This window comes from Aethalodelphis obliquidens, unplaced genomic scaffold (genome assembly GCF_003676395.1).
Source record: "Aethalodelphis obliquidens isolate GAN/ISIS:26980383/991018 unplaced genomic scaffold, ASM367639v1 scaffold1, whole genome shotgun sequence".
NCBI classification, from domain to species: domain Eukaryota; kingdom Metazoa; phylum Chordata; class Mammalia; order Artiodactyla; family Delphinidae; genus Aethalodelphis; species Aethalodelphis obliquidens.
The window spans coordinates 47,179,659-47,196,006 of record NW_020837945.1 but is presented as its reverse complement, the minus strand read 5'-3'; the positions used below and the strand labels follow the sequence as shown (position 1 = coordinate 47,196,006).

The window sequence follows — 16,348 nt, the reverse complement described above, 5'->3', positions numbered from 1 at the left end:
ATTTTTTTTTTTAAGTTTCTTCATGATAGCTATAATATATTCAAAGCAAAGAATCTATTTCAGTAAATGGCAAAAAGACAAATCCATCTGAGTAGATACTTTTTAATACGAAAAATTAAAATGGGGGATGAGGAAGCATAAGCTAAGTGGTATTCAATGAACATCCATCATTCAACAGTTCTTTATAGAAAGTTCCTTAACTGACAATACAGCACTGAAGAACTAACAACACATAATTCAGGCTCTAAGTAATTATCGTGGTACAAATTTACACATGCTGTCCTTATTGTCACTCCCTTGTTAGTTCTGACTTCCTCTCCTGGGCCTAGACTGAGCACCTTTTTAAGTCTCCACCCGGCCCTTCGATTGGAGTGTGCAGAGTCTCCTAGCCTAGATTCCATGGTCTCAAAATGAAAATATTCTCCTTGTAGCCTTACTCCCCAAGCTCTGCGCCTGTGAGCTCTTAGACTGACCTTTTTCTAGTTCTGAAACCTTGCCTTTCAGCAGTTTTTCTTTCTGGGAGACCCTTTGTCTCAGTTTCTTTGCTCTTTTTCCTTCTTTTTAAAAAAAAGATTTGTACCAATCCTGGTCCCTCCGCTCAATCTGAGGATTTCATAAGCTCCTCTTAGGATCCGGTTTCTCTGCTAAAAGCTCCCTCCTTATAATTAGTAGGTCATTGTTGATCTGCATCTTATTAATTCACTTCCTCTGACCGCTGGGGAGCCAAACAAGATTGTTCAGATGTTGAAGAGTTCTGACTCACCCCCATTTTTACTGTATATTCCTCTGACACCAGCTAAAGCCTTCTCCATCACTTCATACCCTAATTCTTATTTCAAACAGTGAAGGAAAACAGCAACCCAGTTTTCTGGATCTGGACCCATTTATGGTGTCTCTAAATGATCTCAATGATGATGACAGTATCTTCAGTAACAAGGACATAAAGCAGACACAGATTTATACTCATACTTGGCTAGCAGATGCCAAAAAGAGTGTTACTGTTCTTCTAGATCTTGCTGACCAAGTCAAATGAATCAAGCATTACATTATGACTATGGTATGCTGTAGCTGTAATTTTTTTAAAAAAACCTTTAACTTGTGAGAGAAATAAAAGGAAGCAGCATACATAGAATAAAAAAGACTAGTCATAGCTATTTTTATGAGTGCTCCTAAAAATTAGACTAAACAGTGAAAAGTCCCATTGAAAAAGCAGAGAGTAGAGCAAGGAAACATAAATTACAGGCCTGATTACCAAGAACCTATCTCAACCTAAGGAAGCTTTCTAACAAATTCCATGTAATTACTCTGCAAACTGCTTAGAATTCTGTGGTTATTTAACCATAAACACGGCCGCTATCAATGCAATGCAACAATTAAAACTACATATTAGATAAAAATTGCTTAAAGATATAGTGGGACATCATTATAATCAGACTATCAAAGTCTAGCCATGAGAGCAGATATAAAAATGAATAAAGCATTATATGTAGTTTTCTGCTTATTAATGAACATGTTAAATCAAGAAGAAAAAATAATGTATTAAACTAGTGCTGGAAGAATGAAAGCAAATATAGGAATTGAGGCCCATCGAGGTGAAGTTACACAGTTAGGACTAGAATGAGAGATACACTATTTCATATATCTTAAGAAAAGACTAAACAGGACTTGGTATCATCACACTGTTTGGTTGTTGATGGGAAACTATTATAAGTTATGACTAGAGTAAGGTCTGCAAGTATACAGGCAGGTTTTAACAGAAAAAGGTAAACTGATAAATAACAGGCACAGTACTTTGCACATAGTAGGTGCTCACTGTAATTGCCTCATAAAAGTCTGAAATGAATTAAATGTCTGCCGACCTGCACAGCACTGTGAATGAACCCATTTAAGAACCAGGTCACTCAGTGGTTTCCATGCCCTTATTTCAAATTGTGGTTTCAAACAAAACACGATGTCTTATGGAGGCAGTTTTGTCACTTAGGATTTTTCTAAAAACTAGGAAAGAGGTATTTGAAGGCAGGGAATCTTCCATCTATCTATGATGGGGAGCAACTAGTTTTATTAACAACGTAAACACTAAAGCAGTGAGTAGGCCAGTGAATCTGGGGACTTCATCAATATGAAGCGAAGGGCTCACTCAGTAACAGCCTGAAGAAGGTGACAGCCTAAACCAGAGACTTTTCCAGAGAAAGACATATTTGCCATTTATGCTTCAACTGTCTATTCTCGAGATGAACAGTGATTCTCAAACTATGGCCCCTTTCAAGAGGTCTGTGAGGTCAAAGCTATTTTCATAATAACGCTATCTTTTTCATTCATTCCCTCACAAGCATAAAAGGAGTTTTCCAAAGGCTACATGACATGTGGTGACGTCACTGCTCTTACAGCTGATGGAATGTGTGAAACAGATTTGAGAATCCTGCCTTCAATTAAGCCAGGCATTAGAGTTTGCAAAAATATAAAACAACCCTTCCCACTAAGTTTTTGGGTTAGAAAAAGTTATTTTTCATAAAAATATCTTATTTATGTTAACATATAGTGGGTTTATTATTTTTAATGAATAAATATATAAATACTTTAAAATATCTTGGTCTGAATTTCTAATACTATAAATATTGACAGACATAACCCACATAATCAAAAGCTCTTTAGAGTCCTCATATCTGCTCATTCTTTCCCAAAAGCCTACAAACTCTGGAGAACAGGAACCCTCCCTGTTCATCTCAGTATAGTCCCAGTATTATATTCTTTGTTGTTTGCAAATTAAATGAACAAAAGTGTTGCCATATACATAACATCAGAAACTGTAAATTCAAGATCCATATAGTAAATACAGTGGGTATTTGTCCTCTAAAAGATGACAGGTGAGAAACTAAGCTGACTCTGAAGTTGTTCACTACTTATGGTTGATTTCTATAGCTACCAGAAACAACACAATGCCATTAATGGCTTGTGGTTTTATTGCTTGATAATCATGCTAAGCTTATTTATATGGGCCGGTTGTATGAAAAACTGGGAAAGGATCTGGAAAAGTAGAAACATAATTGATGTGTTAGAGTGGTCAGACCATAGGTGAATATTTCCTTTTCAGTTTCATTGTTGTTGATGTAATGTTGCTTGTGTAATAAACAAACATATTTGTACAGTAGAGCTCTGGCTCTGAGGAAAAAATAAAAAGGACCACTCCTTTGTTTGCAGAGATGAAATAACCAAAGGAGAGTGGGGGGCTAGGATGTGGACATTTACCACCCATCTCCCTTCTCCTCAAACAAGCAAGCACATACAGTTCTAATGCAGGGATCCGAAGAAGGAAGAACAGTCTCAGTTCTTTCCAGAGGCCAGTATACTTGGAGAACACCAACGGGAAAACCATTTACACCTAGTTTTCTTAAATACCTAAAACCAGGCACATGGTAAACACCAGAGCACCTTCTTTTAAAAATGAATAAAATTAGTTAGGACAATACTACAGTATTTCCCACAGGAAAATGTTCATTCATTCATTCAAAAAGCCATTCATTTGGTACCTTCTACATATAAGGGCTTTGTAGTAGACAATATAGAAGACACAAATGAATCAGACATGTGTCCTGTTCTTAAGAAGCTTATATTTTAGTAGTGTTGATTGTAATGTACATAAATAAAACACAAATCAAAAGTGATGAGAATTATATATAAGTTATTATGGGTATGACTGGCATTATAGCATTTAGACACACCATCTGTTTCATTATGTGTGTTATATGATGCATATTACTAACAGTGTCTTACTTAGAGGAGATGAAATACATTCACACATGTGTGCTGACGTGTGTGTAAATAAAAACTGAAAAGATGCTCTGAATGTATACTTTGTAATAAGGAACCAGCATGATGATTAGTACCAAAGAATGCTCAAGATTACATACGTGATTATTTTTGAAAAAACAAGGAGCTGGCATTGCACAGAATAATAGTGATAAACTACAGTAAGTTATGACAGTTCCGAGCCATAATAGAAACTTTAAAGAAGAGCTGTTATAAGCCACTGCTGTAAGCCAGTTTGGATTTAACTACCTCACATTTGTGTACATAAAACCAGCTTCTACAACCTGTTTTTATTGGACAGGATTCAATGAATGTTCCTATAATCCTCTCATGTCAGTACTTGAACATGAATATGAGTACTCCAAGACAATATTCTTCAAACTGGAGTACACATACTCTTGTGGGTACACAAAGAATTTCCAGAGGTATAAGCATGGAGAACTTTAAGGGAATCAATGTCTACATCCGCAATTCACACACATGCTGTCTGCCAGAAGAAAAGTGCTTGTGCTCTACAAGTTTCCTTTTTTAACAACCCTTTCAAAAGAGTCTTCTTCTTACTTAAAAAAATCTTACCAAATTAATGTAAGATCTTCTTACATTGTATCTTCCTGGGTTGGAAACCCCTCTGGGGCACAGACAAAGGGACAATTCTAGAAATACTCCTGATAGAGTCCCATGAGAGCAGAGCAGCAGCAGCTTCAGAACCAACCACTGGATGGATACAGGCAAATAACAGTGCCTGTTATTTCATCTGGGGACAACTCAGGGTAATAAGCTCTTGTTCCTCATCTCTTCTAGAAGTGAAATGGTTGCCAGAGGGATGTGTATTTACACTTGTACTTAAGTTGAAAAATGAAGCCAGACTTTTCCTGAATGTCTGATTTGGTTGACTGGTTTGCCAGTGATGACTTTTAGATTATATGGCAGATGTTAATATATATCTTTTGCAATTATTTAAACCTTGAATAAAAAATTCTAGATGCCAGCTTTAAAATGTGTGAAGGTGTACTTAGTTAAAAAAATTCTTTTAGAACAAATTACCAAAAGAGAATTAAGAAAACAATTCCATTTACAATAGCATCAAAATGAATAAAATACTTAGGAATAAATTTAACCAAGGAAGTAAAAGATCTGTATAGTTAAACTATAAGACATTGATGAAATAAAATGAAGAAGACACAGATAAATGGACTGATGTTCCATGTTCATGGATTGGAAGAATTAATATTGTTAAAATGTCCATACTATCCAAATGATCTACAGATTCAATGTAATTCCTATCAAAATTCCAATGTAATTTTTCACAGAAATAGAAAAAACAATCCTAAAATGTACATGGAACCACAAAAGACCCTGAATAGTCAAAGCAATCTTGATAAAGAACAAAGCTGGAGGCATCACATGTCCTGATTTCAAACTATACTAGAAGCCTATAATAATCAAAACAGTTGGTATTGGCATAAAAAAAGACACAGAGACCAGTGAAACACAAAAGAGATCCCAGACATAAACCCATCCATATATAGTCAATTAATTTTCAACAAAGGAGCTAAGAATATACGAGGGGGAAAGGATAGTCTCTTCAAAAACTGCTGCTGGAAAAACAGGATATTCACATGCAAAAGAATGAAATTGGACTCCTGTCCTACATTATACACAAAAATCAACTCAGAATGGATTATGGATTTGAACCTAAGACCTGAAACTAAAAGTCCTAGAAAAAATATATAGGGGCAAGCTCCCTGACACTGGTCTTGGCAATGATGTTTTGAATTTGACACCAAAAGCAAAGGTAACAGAAGTAAAAATAAGCAGATAGGACTACATCAAACTAAAAAGAGCTTCTGCACAGCAGAGGAAACCATGAACAAAATGAAAAGGTATCCTACGGAATGGGAGAAAATATTTGCAAACCATATATAACTGATAAGGGGTTATTATCCAAAATATACAAAGAACTCATACAACTCAAAGCAGAAAATTCAAATAACCCAATTAAAAAATGGGCAAAGGACCTGAACAGACATTTTTCCAAAGAAGACATACAAATGGCCAACAGGTATATGAAAAGGCACTCCACATCACTAATCATCAGGGAAATGCAGATCAAAACCACAATGAGATATCATCTCACATCTGTGAGGATGTCTATTATCAAAAAGACGAGATAACAAATGCTAGGGAGGATGTGGAGAAAAGGGAACTGCTGCACACTGCAGATGGGAATGTAAACTGGTACAGCCACTATAGAAAACAGTGTAGAGGTTTCTCAAGAAATTAAAAATAGAACTACCATGTGATCCTTTGGTATATATCCCAAGGAAATGAAATCACTATCTTGAAGAGATATCTGTACTCCCATGTTCACTGCAGCATTATTCACAATAGCCAAGGTATGGAAACAGTCTGAGTGTCTGACAACAGATGAATGGGTAAACAAAGTGTGGCGTGTATGGGTGCATATATACAAATGTATTTTACATATATAAATATGTATATGTGTTACATATGTAAATACACATATGTAAATATATGTAAAGTATATTTTATACAATGTATGTAAAGTGTATACTATTTAGATATAATGTATACATATAAGTGTTAATATATAATACATTATATATCTACAGTACATATATACATTTACATGTGTGTACACACGTGTGGGAATATACACTCACGTGTATATATATGTTAGAATATTATTCAGCCTTTAAAAAGAAGGAAATCCTGCCTTGCAATAACATGGATGAACCTAGAGGGCATTATGCAAAGTGAAATAAGCTAGGCAGAGACAGACAAACAGTGCATGGTATTACTTAAATGTGGAATCTAAAAAAAAAGTTGAACTCAGAAAGAGAGTAGAATGGTGGTTGCCAGGGACTGGGGAAATGGGGGAAATACGGAGGGGCTGGTAAAACTATAGTTATAAGATGAATACTGTCTGAGGTTATCATGTATAACACGGTGGTAACAGTTGATAATACTGTATTTTATAACTGAAATTTGCTGAGAGAACAGAACCTAAGTGTTCTTACACACACAAAAAAGGTGAACATGTGAGGTAATGGAACTATTAACTTGGTGAGAATCCTTTCATAATTCATATATATGTATATCAAATCATCACATTGCATACTTTAAATATCTTATAATTTTATTTTTCAATTATACCTCAATTAGTAAAAAAGACAGCATTTGCTAAAAGAAAGTGCTATAATTACTCTTTACAGGAACAAATTAATTGTACATAATAGAAAATTATTTTAGGAGTTATGAGCAAACACTTGAAAACCACTGCTCTGTGAGATATGAACTAAAAAGAAAGCAAGCACAATGATAAGTGAGAATTTTTCTTTAGGCTGATAAGTTTCTCTAACACACAGAGTGTTCCTGGAGAAAGACACTTCAGATGTGGACCAGGTCCATGAACTAGTTTGTGTTCTTTGTTGGAGAGGCAATGTAGTATGGGGAAAAAGAACAGGCTCTGTCTGCCCCTTCCTGATCTTTCTGACCCTCAGTTTTCATGGCTGTAAAATAGAGAATAATCTCAAACCCTATAGGCTCACCTGAGAATTAGAAGCAATAGCTGTACTACGGACTTAGCTCAGTGCTTGGCAGCACATCACTGGCACTAAAAGAATGGCAGCATTCTTTTACCAGAATTCTTTTACTATGGTATATAGTTTCAAATAATTTTAGTCTTTGGGCTAGAACTAAAGTTATTTACCTTTAGCCTTTTTTTTTTTTTTTTTTTTTGCGGTATGCGGGCCTCTCACTGTTGTGGCCTCTCCCGTTGCGGAGCACAGGCTCCGGACGCGGAGGCCCAGCAGCCACGGCTCACAGGCCCAGCCGCTCTGCGGCATGTGGGATCCTCCCGGACCGGGGCACGAACCCGTGTCCCCTGCATCGGCAGGCAGACTCTCAACCACTGCACCACCAGGGAAGCCCTACTGCCTTTTTTAAGGTGAAAATTAGGTACTGATCGAATACCTATGATATGCATTTTAAGTCATTTTTACCAGTAATGATGAGAGATTTTAGATTAGTCATTAGTCCTACCTGATGTTCTCTGTGAGAAAAATGGATGGCCCTGTAGGTCAGGAATATATGCTATGCCGACAGTTTGGGGTATTATCAATGATGAACTGAGTTAATATTGAGCCAGAATACCATTTCCATTAAACATCTGACACATACATAGTAAAGCCTTAGTCAGTCCTGGCATCACCTGGGAGCATGCTGTAATGCAAATTTTGAGGCCCATCCCCTGCGTACAAAATTGGAATCTGCCATTTAACAAGATTCCCAGGTGATTCAAATGAACCTTAAACTGTGAGAAGCACTGGTAAGGAACAGGCTCTGAGCAGAGAAGATACAATCACCAGGCGTATATGTAACTGAGTCGGGAAAGATGAGTCAGGCAGGACCATAAAGAGTCTAACTTATAATGACAGACTGGCATATACACGTGTATAAACACACACACAACACGAACACAGGCTTAGATCAGTGGTTCTCAACTGGGGGTGATGCTGCACCCCCATAAGATACTGGCCAATGTCTGGAGATATTTTTGGTTGTCACAACTGGGGAGATGTTACGAGCATCTACTGAGACCAAAGATGCTGCTAAACATCTTACAAGGCCCTCCACCATAAAGAATCAGTTGGCCCAAAACGTCAATAGTGCTGACGTTGAAGAAACCCTAGCGTAGATTATACAAACATATTAATTGGAAAAGGCACAAAGGCATACTAATTGGAACTATTCATGGGAAAAGGAGCAATAATTTGACCTCACAGTTCTGAGGGGAAGAATTTCATATCTGGACATCCCAAGGTCTATGCTGCTTTCAAGATTATGAGTACCCTGGTTAAAAGCTCTCAAAATCACTTATCTGCTGTTACTAGCAAAACCAGAGTCAATGATAATCTGTATTAGCATATAAAGTCAGTCAGCATCAATGCCTAGAGCCTGTTAATATGCAAAGAAAAATAATGGAGACAGAAAATTGTTACTGTTTGGTTTAAAACCCAATCCTACTGAAGAAGGAAGCTGCCTTAGGACCCTCAAACTCCACACCCTTCTTACCAAAAAGATACCAAGTCTATACCCTCATTGTACACGTCCACAGTCCCTTGTCTGCAATTTCAAAGATCTAAAAACTACATAAAGTTTTTGCTAAATTGTGGCAGCAAAACTTCTTATCTGAACTCATTTGGCAGCAAAACCCGAATGGATGTGAGGTTATTTATTATCTTAATTATCCCACTTAGTGTAACTATTCACATGGTTCACTGTAGAAGTATTCAGAGGTTTGCTTATAGGAGGTGGTGCCACAGGCCTTACTGAAGCTGTTATGTAATATATGGTGGATGCTCCTTACTGCCCTTCTAAAATTTGAAAACTCTAGAATTTTGGAAACATTTGGCTTTGGAAATTCTAGATAAGTGATTGTGGACCTCAAATAACTAAAATGCAGTCAACTCTCAGCAAATATTTGCTGAAAGCATTCAAATATATATTTGAAAGAAAAAAAATAACCTAGTCAACTATATGTGTGTATATACACATAAACACACACACTTGTATTATACACTCACATAAATATATATATATATATATATCCCTGCATTAGTAGTTAGCATTGTGGCAATTAGCTTCCTTGTTTAGGGCACTGTGCAAACACGCCAGGCTTGCAGCTTCAAATCTTGTAAGACCAGCTAACTTTACAAAGAAACACCTTTCTTCAAGACTATAAATTAACCTCAAACTTTATCCTTCAAAATGCTTCTGGATATAAGGCAAGAAATAGTGAATGATTTAGGATCAACCCATTCACCATACCAGAAGTGCTGATTACAATTCAGTAGCATAACCAGTGTCTCTGCCTCTCTCTTTTTTTCCTCTCTCTCTCATACATACATCACAACCCTGCAATGTGTAACAGCATTACAAGCACCCAACTGGCTCTGGAAAGGTTCCATCAGGGCCTCCCTCCTATCCTGGATTCACATTGGTTGATGGTTGGGGGTATAACTCTTTCTGCATATAAATTCCTATTTTCCTCCCTGAAAGGCTTTACCTGACTAGCCTGTTGACTGTCCTAAGGTGTGCTTATGGGACTGGTCCAGGGGAATAGCAGGTTGTTAGGAAACAAGTAGTAACGAAATGCTGAGAGCAAATGTATTCGAATTGTCAGTTTCATGTGTCTAACTGTGTAAGATGGGGCTTGGAAACAGATGGGGATACCAGCTGATTTTCAGAAACCATGAAAAAGATAAATGAACTTGCACCATGCTGAAAAAGATGCATCATACTTGCTGCTGAAAACACTGAACACAATGGAAACTGAAGCGTCTTCAAAATTTTTTTTGCCAGTTATGGCAATGCTAAGATTCACTGATGACCATTCAATGTTAATATTCTTTTCATTATACTTCAAACAGTCTTCCCTCCTTTGTATCCTAAGAAAACATACCTTCTTCTCATGAAAATGAAATAGCACATGGTATTATTTAATAAGTTGAAAAATCCTGAAAAGTTTTTGTGAAACTGTTCTCTAATAAAATTCTAAGAACTGTGATGTAGAGAGGGGAAAATATTTCACTGCAGTACTGTTAAATACCATTCTAATGCTAAGGTGGGAGGAAGAAGCACTTTGCCAAAGTTTCTGTAACCACTTCACCACCAAAGCAGTTTCCCATGGACTCTGCCACTGGGTTGTGAAGTCACTACCTTTCGGGAGGGAGCCGCCGTGTTTCTCTTCTCAGGTTCCCATGTGTCTCAAACAGGGAGTGGGACAGAGCCAGAAGCCATGGGCAAGCCTCTTGCCAAGACTGTGGATGAGATCATCAACCACCCCACCCCGGCATCCAGACCAGCTTCTTCAGAATTTCACAGCCCACAGCCCTTGGGCCAGCCTGTCAGGTTCTCAAAACAGGAAAAACTAAAAGTGGATCCTCCCCATAAAAAAGTTTGAAAGTTCTTTCATTATACAATTATTTTAAACATGTTCCTCTTGTGTAGTGTAATTACAGAAGAGTGGATTAGAATCTCAAAAAGGACTCTTATTTCCAAGAAGAATACCCCAAGTTAACTTCCTTGTAAAATGTCCTCTCAAATCCTAAACAACTTTAAAAAGAAAGTTCTGTGGCAAGGAGTAAAGACATGCATTGGATAGTTAACTCATTCCTAGTAGAAAAGATATATTAAAATATTATGAATTCTCTATGCTTGATCAGAAAACAAATATTTATAACTTCTCATCCATGACAAGTCTTTTAGTTCAATTTTTCAGGGATTCCATCCTATTTTAGCTTCTGTATAACAATACTGCAAAGCTGTAATTACATCCTCTCTAATCAGCCCATTACCAGCGTAATTAAGGAGTGCCACAAATTTAAAACTATGACCTCAATACTGAGGGAAAAAATGTGTGGAAGAGACAGTTTATATTGCAGGTAAAATGTCCTCCTGTTTTGTTGACAAACTTAAGACATAAAGAAAAAAAATAACATGTTATCATAGAGTCATCATTCAAGAGGGACTCATTATGTTCCTGATAAGAATTTTTCCTCCATCATTTCTAACATGTCACTTATCAAGCTCTTTTGTATCAAATCCCATGCTCTTCCCAAGTGTTATGAACACTCTAAACCCCTTTAGGTGCCTGTCAATTACTCTCATTCAACTACCATCCACTGTGGGGATAGAGATATATGTGAATTGATTCCTGACACAATGTCAGGCTAGTGTAAACCAAATTTAAACTGGCAAATAGGTCCATCAGTAAAGTGCCTAACTTCTAAGCAATGTGAATACATTTTATCTTAACTAAGAATCAGGAAGCTGATTCTGAGGAAGCTGAATCACCAAACATCACCAAATCACCAAACATTAATGTATCACATAATGGTTCAAGCCAACCATCTGATAAATATAATAATAACCACATTAATAAAATGGATCAACAACACTTATCAAATGCTTATTATGTGCCAGCACTGTGAGAATCTTAGACAAATTATCTCATTTAATTTTCACAGATGGCCCCTGAGATAATATAATTATTGCCTCCATTTTTCATAGAGGAAACTGAAGCCCTGGGGATATTAAATAACTGCCCAGGTTAATTAGTTGGTAAGAGTAGGGCCAGTCTGGAAGCTTCCTCCAACTGAATCTCAAGCTTGTGTCTGTTTTTACAGCCTTCAGGCTACAATGTCTACTGATTATACGTTACACAAGCAATTTAAACCAAATATTCTTGCCCTCCTGGTGAACTGCAACTGTTACCAATCAATGAGGGGTGGGAGGAAAGCAGGTAGTGAAAACAAAAAAAGCAAAACATCTGTTTAATAAAGATTCTCCTCCCCCATCAAATTCAGGAACTCCTTTCCATAAACTGTATGAGTCGATACTGTCTTTCTAAATTACATAAATGTTTACTCACAGCTGACAAGTTACTAAAGCACCAGTTACAAAATAGAATGTGCTCTTGTATTTTTCAGATTAAAAAGGTTAATTGACCAAGAAACGGAGTCCCAGAAGAAGAAGGAGCAAGAAAAAGAGAAGAGGGTCACTGCCCTGAAAGAGGAGCTGACCAAACTGAAGTCTTTTGCTTTGATGGTGGTGGACGAACAACAAAGGCTGACGGCACAGCTTGCCCTTCAAAGACAGAAAATCCAAGACCTAACCACGAGTGCAAAGGAAACACATGCTAAACTAGCCCTTGCTGAAGCCAGAGTTCAGGAAGAAGAGCAGAAGGCAACCAGACTAGAGAACGATCTGCACACGCAGACCACAAAGTTTCACCAGAACCAAGAAACAATTATGGCGAAGCTCACCAATGAGGACAGCCAAAATCGCCAGCTTCGACAAAAGCTGGCAGCACTCAGCCGGCAAATTGATGAGTTAGAAGAGACAAACAGATCTTTACGAAAAGCAGAAGAGGAGCTGCAAGATATAAAAGAAAAAATTAACAAGGGAGAATATGGAAACTCCAGTATCATGGCTGAGGTGGAGGAGCTCAGGAAACGTGTGCTAGAAATGGAAGGGAAGGATGAAGAGCTCATAAAAATGGAGGAGCAGTGCAGAGATCTCAATAAGAGGCTGGAAAAGGAAACATCACAGAGTAAAGACTTTAAACTCGAGGTTGAAAAACTCAATAAAAGAATTATGGCTCTGGAAAAATTAGAAGATGCTTTCAACAAAAGCAAACAAGAATGTTACTCTCTGAAATGTAATTTAGAAAAAGAAAGGATGACCACAAAGCAGTTATCTCAGGAACTGGAGAGTTTAAAGATAAGGATCAAAGAGCTAGAAGCCATTGAAAGTCGGCTGGAGAAGACAGAATTCACCCTAAAAGAGGACTTAACTAAACTGAAAACATTAACTGTGATGCTGGTAGATGAACGGAAAACAATGAGTGAAAAATTAAAGCAAACTGAAGATAAGTTACAAGCTGCTGCTTCTCAGCTTCAAGTGGAGCAAAATAAAGTGACAACGGTTACTGAGAAGTTAATTGAGGAAACTAAAAGGGCACTGAAGTCCAAAACTGATGTGGAAGAAAAAATGTACAGTGTAACGAAAGAGAGAGATGATCTAAAAAACAAACTGAAAGCAGAAGAAGAGAAAGGAAGTGATCTCCTGTCCAAAGTGAACATGTTGAAAAACAGGCTTCAATCATTGGAAGCAACTGAGAAAGATTTCCTAAAAAACAAATTAAATCAAGATTCTGGTAAGTCCACAATAGCATTACACCAAGAGAACAATAAGATTAAAGAGCTCTCTCAAGAAGTGGAAAGACTGAAGCTGAAGTTAAAGGATATGAAATCCATTGAGGATGACCTCATGAAAACTGAAGATGAGTATGAGACTCTAGAACGAAGGTATGCTAATGAACGAGACAAAGCTCAATTTTTATCTGAAGAGCTGGAACATGTTAAAATGGAACTTGCCAAATACAAGTTAGCAGAAAAGACAGACTCCAGTCATGAACAATGGCTTTTCAAAAGGCTTCAGGAAGAAGAAGCTAAATCAGGTCACCTCTCAAGAGAAGTGGATGCACTGAAAGAGAAAATTCATGAATACATGGCAACTGAGGACCTGATATGTCTCCTCCAGGGAGATCATTCAGTTCTGCAAAAGAAACTCAGTCAACAAGAAAACAGGAACAGAGATTTAGGAAGAGAGATCGAAAACCTCACTAAAGAGTTAGAGCGGTACCGTCATTTCAGTAAGAGCCTCCGGCCCAGTCTCAATGGAAGAAGAATCTCTGACCCTCAAGTATTTTCTAAAGAAGTTCAAACAGAAGCAGTAGACAATGAGCCACCTGATTACAAGAGTCTCATTCCTCTGGAACGAGCAGTCATCAACGGTCAGTTATATGAGGAGAGTGAGGACCAGAATGAGGACCCTAATGATGAGGAGTCCGTGCTGTCCTTCAAATGCAACTCATCTACTCCCTGTCCTGTTAACAGGAAGCTATGGATTCCTTGGATGAAGTCCAAGGAGGGCCATCCTCAGAATGGAAAAATACAAACTAAACCCAATGGCAACTTCGTGCAACCTGGAGATCTAGTCCTAAGCCACACACCTGGGCAGCCACTGCATATAAAGGTTACTCCAGACCATGTCCAAAACACAGCCACTCTTGAAATCACAAGTCCGACCACAGAGAGTCCTCACTCTTACACAAGCACTGCAGTGATACCAAACTGTGGCACCCCAAAGCAAAGGATAACCATCCTCCAAAATGCCTCCATAACTCCAGTGAAATCAAAAACCTCTGCTGAAGGCCTTATGAATTTAGAGCAAGGCATGTCCCCAATTACCATGGCAACCTTTGCCAGGGCACAGACCCCAGAGTCTTGTGGTTCCATAACTCCAGAAAGGACAATGTCACCTATTCAGGTTTTGGCTGTTACTGGTTCAACTAGCTCCCCTGAGCAGGGACGCTCTCCAGAGCCGATAGAAATCAGTGCCAAGCACGCGATTTTCAGAGTCTCCCCTGATCGGCAGTCATCGTGGCAGTTTCAGCGTTCAAACAGTAACAGTTCAAGTGTGATAACTACTGAGGATAATAAAATCCACATTCACTTAGGAAGTCCTTACATGCAAGCCGTAGCTAGCTCCGTGAGACCTGCCAGCCCTTCAGCATCACTGCAGGATAACCGAACTCAAAGCTTAACTAATGGGGCACTAAACAAAACAACCAATAAAGTCACCAGCAGTATTACTATCACACCAACAGCCACACCTCTTCCTCGACAATCACAAATTACAGTAAGTAATATATATAACTGACCACCCTCCCTTATTTGGTTTATACCGATATTATTGCAAGGAACTCAGTCCTTTTTAATTATCCCTCCACATCCCTCAAAAGACTGACTGAACTTGTACTTTGGGAAGGTTTATGCATGAACCGTCCAAGAGTATCTGAAACTAACTGTTGCCTGCATAGTCATATCAAGCGTGCACTTACTGTATATTTTTTCATTTACATACCTGTATGGAAAATATTTAGTCTGCACTTGTATAAATACATCTTTATGTATTTCATTTTCCATAACTCACATTAATTTGACTGCAACTTGTCTTGGTGAAATACTTTAACATTATAAAGCAGTAAATAATTTGTTATTTTTACCATTGCTTGCTGAATTTTCTTTTGGTCATTTTGTGTTCTTTTTTTTGCATGTATAATAGAATTTTATTTCCTGTTCATAATGTCTATTAATTCTTCCTTAAAAACAAACAGGACCTACTTCCCATATACAGTCAACTTCTGATCACATATTAGAGGAGGAGGAGGAAGTAGTTGAAATAAATGAAATTTTATGGCTCTTTGATTTCAAAGTGAACTATAAGATCTCTCAGGAGCAAACTTCATGCTTGAGATGTATCTCAATATCCCTGGTGCCCAGCACAGTGCTTAGCACGTGTTAGGAATTTAGTTACTTAATAAATGTTTACTGATAATCACTGAATAAAACAATATTAAATAATTTGTTTTTGTGAGCACATATGAGCTGATGGTGAAAGTAAAAAGCTTTGAAATGTGATAGTAAGCCAGAAAAAGCACATTTGGAAATACAAGTTACCTTCACAATCAAGAGTTGACTGTATTTCTACCATAGATGAAAATCCCCTTAAAACGTTTATGTCTACATCCAAACCTGGAATCAGCCACTAAGACATATGCTCTTGAACACTGCTTCAAAGCAAAAATGTCTTTCTTGTTACTTTTTCCTAGTAGGTTCCCATAATTTGAATTACTTAAGGTAGGTGCTTCCTACCTTGTTTGTTTGCTAGTGGGCTGCATTCAGAAGCTTAAACTTAACTGTGTGTGTGTGTTTTTAACCTCCCAACAAGCAAATAAAAACCAAAGATAATTACAATGTAAGTTATAGAAAAGGCATATTTAAAAAAAAATACAGTATGTTAGTTGAGGGAAGTTTCTCCTGTGATTATTGTTATGCCATTTTCAAGATAGGTGAGAAAAACTCAGTAATCCTTAAAAAAAAAAAAA

At 37.5% G+C, this 16,348-nt stretch overlaps 2 protein-coding genes across 4 annotated transcripts in view; one reads left to right on the top strand and one right to left on the bottom strand.

Moving 5' to 3' along the window:
- FILIP1L (filamin A interacting protein 1 like) overlaps window positions 1–15,471 on the top strand; it is a 31,727-nt gene extending 16,256 nt beyond the window's left edge. For both annotated transcript variants that reach the window (XM_027103238.1, XM_027103245.1), the window contains exon 2: window positions 12,324–15,471. In XM_027103238.1, coding sequence (XP_026959039.1) covers window positions 12,439–15,120 — 2,682 coding nt within the window. In that variant the 5' untranslated portion in view covers window positions 12,324–12,438 and the 3' untranslated portion in view covers window positions 15,121–15,471. The remainder of the gene's footprint in view (window positions 1–12,323) is intronic.
- The window catches only part of CMSS1 (cms1 ribosomal small subunit homolog), a 381,549-nt gene that overhangs the window by 340,560 nt on the left and 24,641 nt on the right, over window positions 1–16,348 (bottom strand). The window lies entirely within an intron of this gene.